Below are 7,307 nucleotides of genomic sequence, written 5' to 3'. Positions count from 1 at the left end.
ATAAGACACATTAAAAGAAAGATAACTAACAAAAACTTATTATTATGCTGGTACCATAAATATGAAGGAAAAAAACTATAAGTGATATAGTAATTGTACAGGGCATAGTTTGATCTCTGGAGGAGCAATGCTTTCAGTGCTCGATGCACTTCCTTTCTTTTCTTGATCCTCATCGGTTAGTTTTGAGAGCTCAAGTTTCAGGTCACATATTCGTTTCTGGAGCTTCTGGATGTAATCGATCGCATCAACAAGGGTTGATTCCTTGCTCATCTGAAAACAAGAATTAAATAGCTCACCAAAAATATTAACCAATGACATAAATCATACAATAAACCAGGGTAATTAAAGTGCTGCTCCACCATTGCATGACCATCACTCATGCCATTTAGTACTAAGGATAACATATAAATAGTGATATAGTTTTGTTCGCACATGAACAGTTCGAAGACAAACACAAGTCACTATCATAGGCATAATTCATACAAAAGCGTATCATATATGAAGAGAGAGGGTAAAGAGAATCATGAAATGAAAATCCTCAGATACATATACCTGTGGTTAGACACTTTGTTTACCACAACTAACTAGCTAAAATGAGCTAACTCTGTTATTAGGATCTCTTAATAATATAAAGGGCCACAAAACAAACACATCACAGAATATAAAGGAAGACTCTTGGAATTAATCTACAGCATTTCCTTAAAAATATGCAAAATTCGCGATGACACGACGATGAGGTATCACCTAACCATCTTTCTGAGTTCACTTTTCATTGCTCCCTAACAAAAAGAATCGTAAGACGGTCACTAGAAAAGAATCGATAGAAGTTTGGAGAAGGGGTAATTTGCCTTTGTGATGTTAGGGACCAACGATCTGAGAGTAAAGAGCCTATTATTGAGCTTGCTCCTCCTCCTCCTCTCTGCCTCGAGGTTCTTCGACCGATACCTTGCCTCCCCTGTGTCTGCCACAATCGCCGGATCTCCAAACCCCTCTCCTCCTCCTCCTCCTCCTCCTGCCTCCTCCTCCTCCACCACCGTAGCCATCGCAGCAGTCGAGTCTACAAAGTCCATTGCATCAAAATCCGCTCCACAATCTCTCGGATAACGAGGCATCACAATCAAAATGAAGCTAAACAACCGATATTTGAGAAGAAAGGGCTTGATTTTATAATTGCTAGAATATGCATGTGTTTTCTGAAGGTGTACTATTATTCCCTTCCTTTTTTGTGTTGGGGTGCCGGAATCAAATCCGAGGGAAAACGAAATGCCGTTGGTGTTAGTTAGTTTTGCCCGTTCTGATACGCCTTAACCTCTGTATACGTTATCACGTGCCAACAAATAATGCGAAGACTGCAGACTAGATACCCAATAGAGATAGGCTAGTGGATCAAGCTTAAATGGTATTTAAATTTTTGTGGAAGGACAACGGAACAGTTAGCTTGTTCCCGCAGAAAAAGTTAGTTGTCGCGCTTTGACCAATGAGAAAAGGCTCCATCTTTATAACGGGCTAACGGTATACTTGCAAAACTAATCCGGACCCGGATTGTTGACTCATTAAGCGGGTAAGATCCAATTTAGTGACTTGAACCGAAACCAGTACCCCATTTCCCCATTTCTCTTCCCCCAAAAATTAAACCCTCGGCGTTCGACTCGTTCCTCAGGTTGGGAAATTTCATTCTCTTGGCGTAAAAGATTCAATTTTGTTTGTTTATATGAATATATGATCCTTGAATTGAAATGGGTCTTTTGTTTTTTTTTCCCCGGGCAGAATTTGGTAAAAAAAAATACCCCTCGATTTCAATGGAGCTTGCAGATAAAGCAGTCGGGCTTCTTCTAACTTCCATTAGCATCTCAATTTTCACTTACTACACTTTCTGGGTCATCATTTTGGTGAGTTTTTTGGACACCCATTTGTCCAATTTAATGTTTTTAATGATTTTTGAGATACCCAACTTGTTGATTTTCGTCCCCCCCAACTTGTGCAGCCATTCGTGGATCAGGATCATTTCATTCACAGGTACTTTCTACCCCAAGAGTTTGCTATCTTGATACCGGTGTTTGCCGGCGTCGCGCTTCTCAGTTTCTTGTGTGTCTTTGTTGGCTATGTCATGCTCAAATCTAAGAAGAAGAAGAAAGCTGCTTGATTCAAATTTAATGATGAAACGTGAGGGATCCTTGCTTTAATTTGTCTGGTACTTTCAGTTAGATTGAATGCGTTTGACTTGGACCACTATGTGCTGCTGTTTTACTTGAATGTTATACATGAAAGTTCTACTTATTTGGAAGTTATGATCTCCATTTTAGTTAGAAAATTCGTTTTCCCCCCCTCCCTTTTTGTAACTTTGATGAAATTTTAATCCTATCGCAAACACAAAAGTTAATAATTTTCAGTCTCGTGACTTTTTTATATCCCCACTGTTCATCCAGACATTTTCAACATAGGCGAGCAGATCAAGTTTCACCAAATTATAATGAATATATAACTGAACTTGCAGAAAATTCGTAAAGCGAAACACAATTACATGTAACATAGCTTTGAGGGAATTAGACTATTACACAATGGAAATAAGCAAGTAGTATCAATCTTGTGTAGTATCCAATACATGATGGAGAAATTGAGAAAACTTATATCATGCCTGATGCGAAACGGGAAATGGGGTCTATCAGAATCAGCGATTTAAATCGAATAACACACTGTCTCGCCAAAATTCATAATCTTTGGCAGGAAATTAAATTTAAAACAACTAATGTGACCGATGGATTTTAATAAGATTTGCATCAATAATCATGAATAATTCCAATCTCAAGCAACATAACCGCTATATTCATTATCATTGGGCAAGTTCTACAATCAATATTAATTGTTTAACAGTCACAAATTCAGTTACTCTCAACTCACAAATTTAATCAAGCAGTGAATATATGATAAGAGCTTAGAGATGATATTCCCATGCAATTAACTAATAAAAATGAGTTCGACAGAAAAATAATAAGATAGTGAAACCTTCGTCGGTCTGAACAGACTCGACGTGAGGAACCTCCGGAGGTGGTACGACGGCGAACTAGATGACGAGGGCGTGTGGACTGAGCGGCTGCGGAACACAATTCAAATCGGCGACGAAAGATCGTGGGTTGGAAGAAGTTTGACGATTATGAAGTTGAGGATTCCAACCCTCTTCAAGTGAACCCACGAAACCCTTCTGTAACTTGGATTTGCAAGACAAATTAAAGAATCAATTACTTGATTGAGAGTGTTCGCATCATCTGCACCAACGAGTTCAGAATAGGACATGACATCTGCACTTTGACCCACTTCACATTTAACCAAGTGGAAGATCCCCAGCTTCGTCAATAATATTTAAAGCTTCGTTAATTAAAGGCTGATCAAACAAATGGCCACTGAGAGATACCAGTGTACTACACTTCCTGCTGCTAGATGACACATTCACAAGATTTGTTTGTGGTTTTTTTGTGGGGTTGTTCGGCATGGAAGGAGAGCAGGAGGGAGAGAACGTTAGGGCTGACGGATGCAAGGAGGGGGAGGAGCGATCGGTGGAGAGTAAGATAACCAGGGACGATTAGGGTTTCTTAGGTAGAGGAAGAGGAGGGCAGGGGCTGGACTTGGGTTAGGAGATGGGACGGAGAAGGGCAGGGTGTGGGTTTGTTCGGATCTGGAGGGAGAGGAGGACATGGTGTTGATGGTTGTTGTGGCAGAGGAGGGGTGAGCGGTGGGTTGGGGCGCGACTGCAAAGAGAGGAGTTGGAGGGAGGAGATCTGGCGGCGGGGTTTAGGGGCTGATAAAGAGGATGCGGGCATGGGTTTGGGTGGCGGTTCGGCTGTTTGTGGAGGTGGAAGTGGGGAGGCGCTGAGCTCGGAGGTTGAAGAAGATGAAATAGGGATAGGCGGTTGATGGAGTAAGAGGAGTTGTTGTTGTTGTTGTCGTTGTGAGTCGAGAGGGAAGAGAGAGTGGTGGCTGGAGAAAGAAGAGAATGAACAGTGTTAGCCTAGGGTTTCACACCCTTCATGGTTTCACACCAATTGATTAAGCTAACACAATAATTCATTTCATTCATTAATTCTTCATTTTTTTCATGATTACAGCAGGGTTTATAAAGAGAGAAAATATTACAGATTTGCAAATCTCACATAATCAAATCTCTCACAAAATCAAATCCCTCAAATCTCTCACAATTATTAACTACCAAATCTCACCTACAATTCGAAATTCAAATCTACTACTAAAACAAAAGTCAAATAGCAAATATGAAAGCTTGCCCTCATCATTCTCCCAGATGGGAGAAACTCGACTACGTCGAGTTAGCTGCAGAAACCTGTCATTTTCAATATACTCTGTTTGCATCTTAATCTGTCATCAGTTACTTTCATGCATCTCAAATCATTAGCTAAATTGCATTGTAAATTCACCATCTAAAATATTATTAAAATTCACTGTTGTATGGACGAATATATAGAAGTAGGGTAAGGTGAAAGAACTCTCAGAAATAATAGGCTAGGGTCATATAGAAGAGGGCCGAATGGAGAATGGAGAAGCCACAAAATGCATTAACCTGGATCTGCCAACAACTAGTCGATATTCTTCCCTCCATTTACAGTCTTAAATGAGGTACTAATTTGGCCAATCTGATAATTTGCATAATTCAAATCATAATTAAATTAAGGATATGATTGATCCTGATTCATTTGATGATTCATGATCCAGCCGCTCATAGCAAAACCCAAACCGTTCCAGAGATATGGTTGATCTTGGTTTCTTCCATCTTAGGATTATCAGAATTTGTAATGTGTGACCGGTTGTAATAGTACAAAAATGCAAATTTGGTTAGATTCTCTCTCTATTTGCATCTTCGCCCTCTCTTCAAATCCAGCCATAGTATCATATGAAGGCCTATTCAAAGTCTCTGGCAAGTAAAACGCCAACACACCGTTCACAACTCCACAATCCCCGAACACGGAGAACACCACCTTCCCTCCCGTCACCACCACCAACGGCGCCACCACTGCTCACATCTGCACTGCTTGCTGCACGATGCCGAGCGCCGAGTTCCTCACCTCTACTGGAAACATCTCAGCTCTACACCATCAACAAGTTAAAAGCTGCCACCATCCCAAATATTCCAACTATCCCCCGCATACTGTCGTCCCCAAGCCCTCGCTACCCATCAAGCTCTGGCGATGCAGAATCCTACACCGAGCCACATCGTGCGGATTGTGACAGGTTTTCACCCAAATCGGCTGAGGAATTATGCTGTTATGTAGTAATGCAGTCATTTCGGATGTAGCATTGGTGGCGGTGCTGATGTAGAGATTGGTGCGTAGACTGGTTACGATTAGGCTCAGGCCGTAGTACACTACTGAGCACAAGAAGTTGATGGTGATTGCTAGAGCCAGTCGCACACGAATTGTTAGCGGTCTGATTACATCAACGCCTGTTGACGTCGGCACGTTGATTTGTTGGGAATCGGAAATATGGAGCACTAAGGATATGTTATTAGGGAGATGTCAACTGTTCTTCTCTGCGATGGATTGTATGATTTCAAGTGCTTTATGAGGAATGTTGCGTATGAGAACCAACGAGGGGATTCTGAGTTGAAGGGGAGGGTGACGACAAGGAAGAGAAAAGTAGGGATGAATATTGTTAGGAAATTGCTATATTTAGGCCATACTTTGTGGTTTTTTTCACTCTAGTTCTGATCATATGACTAGTCTTTGATTCACATGAAATGTGTCGATCCAGCGCACCTAGTACAAGAGATGGAAATGGTTCTCACATCGGAGAAGGATTCGATTATAAGACTGCTGCCATATGTACTAACTTTTTAGTGATATCTGATACTTGCTATAGAGAAGTTGTGTGCCTAGCTTGTCGATGCTTGTATATGCTATTAACAACGACATAGTATACCGTGCTGTATCAACTCTCTCCTTGAGCCAGTAATTGCACTGCCCTTGCTTAACATTAATTAATTCAGCGTAATTACAAGCAAAGAGTCCGTAAATTACATTTTATACCCTGCCATGTTACATAAACCTTACATGATATCGGACGTCTGTTTTCATCACCATTAGTCATGAAGAGTCTGAATATTCTAAACACTTGTTGTTGAATCCCTGATGTCTAGATAATCTGGCGCATTTAGGTTCTTTCCATGGATTTTCCTTGATCAACAAAAAGAGTTAACATACGATGAAGCGCTTATTCTTTATTAAGCATCCAAGTTGTGTGCAAATGCATGAGGGAATGTAGAGAAGCTGCCGTGATCAAATGAGTCGGGCATTAGCAGAGAGCTTGACGATTGCTGCTGAAGAAAGGTAAGAGTCTATCCAACTCTATACTCAGAATCAAATTGCTGAGTCATTTTAAACATTTAATGCCGTATATAATGCCAATTATCTCTCCATCTGCATTTTCTCCCCCTCTTCCAAGCCAGCCATGGTGTCATACAAAGGCCTATTCAAAGTCTCCGGAAGGGAGAAAGCCAACACCCCATTCACAACCCCACAAACCCCAAACACTGTAAACGCCGCCGTCCCTCCCATCACAACGGTGCCGCCACCGCCCCCATCTGCACGGCCAGCTGCACCATCCCCATCGCCGAGCTCCTCACCTCCGTCGGAAACATCTCCGCCCCATAAACCATCAACAAGTTAAATGCCGCCCCCATTCCAAAAATTCCGACCATCCCACAAATTGTCCTCCCCAAACCCTCGCTCGCCATCAAACTGCCGAACATACAGAACCCGCCGCTCAGCCACATCGTTCCGACCAAAAGAGGTTTTCGACCGAATCGGTCCAAGAACAGCGCTGTGAGTAGGAATGCAGGCATTTCAGATATCGCGTTTGCTGCTGTGCTGATGTAGAGATTGGTGCTGAGATTGGTTACATTCAGGCTCAGGCCGTAGTACACGACCGAGCATAAGAAGTTGATGATGGTTGCTAGAGCCAGTCGTGTACGTGTACTTGGTGATCGGATCACATCGATGATGGTTGCGTTCGGAGCATCGGTTTTTTGTGAATCTGAGTTATCGAGCACTAGGGATATGTTATCAGGGAGATTCCGCCCGTTTCTTTGTGCGATCGATCGTATGATTTCGAGCGCTCTACGGGGATTGTTACGTATGAGGTACCAACGAGGAGATTCTGATACAAAAGGGAGGGCGAAAATGAGGAAGAGGAATGTAGGGATGGATATCGAAATGTAGAGCATCCGCCATGAGCGGACAAAGTAGGCGATGATGGAGAGGACAACGATGGCTCCGGAAAAGAAGTAGAAGAAGGAGAGGCTTGAG

The 7,307-nt window shown here is 42.1% G+C and overlaps 2 protein-coding genes across 2 annotated transcripts in view; one reads left to right on the top strand and one right to left on the bottom strand.

Annotated features, from left to right (window-relative positions):
• LOC109848753 (dolichol phosphate-mannose biosynthesis regulatory protein-like) lies at positions 1,555-2,311 on the top strand. The gene is made up of 3 exons (XM_020418406.1): positions 1,555-1,660; positions 1,768-1,889; positions 1,985-2,311. Exons 2-3 carry the CDS (start codon positions 1,800-1,802, stop codon positions 2,141-2,143), a joined length of 249 nt encoding a protein of 82 aa, XP_020273995.1. The 5' UTR covers positions 1,555-1,660; positions 1,768-1,799; the 3' UTR covers positions 2,144-2,311.
• The window catches only part of LOC109847987 (organic cation/carnitine transporter 4-like), a 2,157-nt gene continuing 1,094 nt past the window's right edge, over positions 6,245-7,307 (bottom strand). The window contains 2 exon segments of the mRNA XM_020417222.1: positions 6,245-6,562; positions 6,565-7,307. The exon segment at positions 6,565-7,307 is cut by the window's right edge and continues 9 nt beyond it. Of these exon segments, the coding sequence (XP_020272811.1) occupies positions 6,408-6,562; positions 6,565-7,307 (898 nt within the window). The 3' untranslated portion in view covers positions 6,245-6,407.

This window comes from Asparagus officinalis, chromosome 7 (genome assembly GCF_001876935.1).
Source record: "Asparagus officinalis chromosome 7, Aspof.V1, whole genome shotgun sequence".
Taxonomy (NCBI): Eukaryota; Viridiplantae; Streptophyta; class Magnoliopsida; order Asparagales; family Asparagaceae; genus Asparagus; species Asparagus officinalis.
The sequence above is the reverse complement of the archived record's forward strand: the minus strand, read 5'-3'. Positions and strand labels throughout refer to the sequence as shown.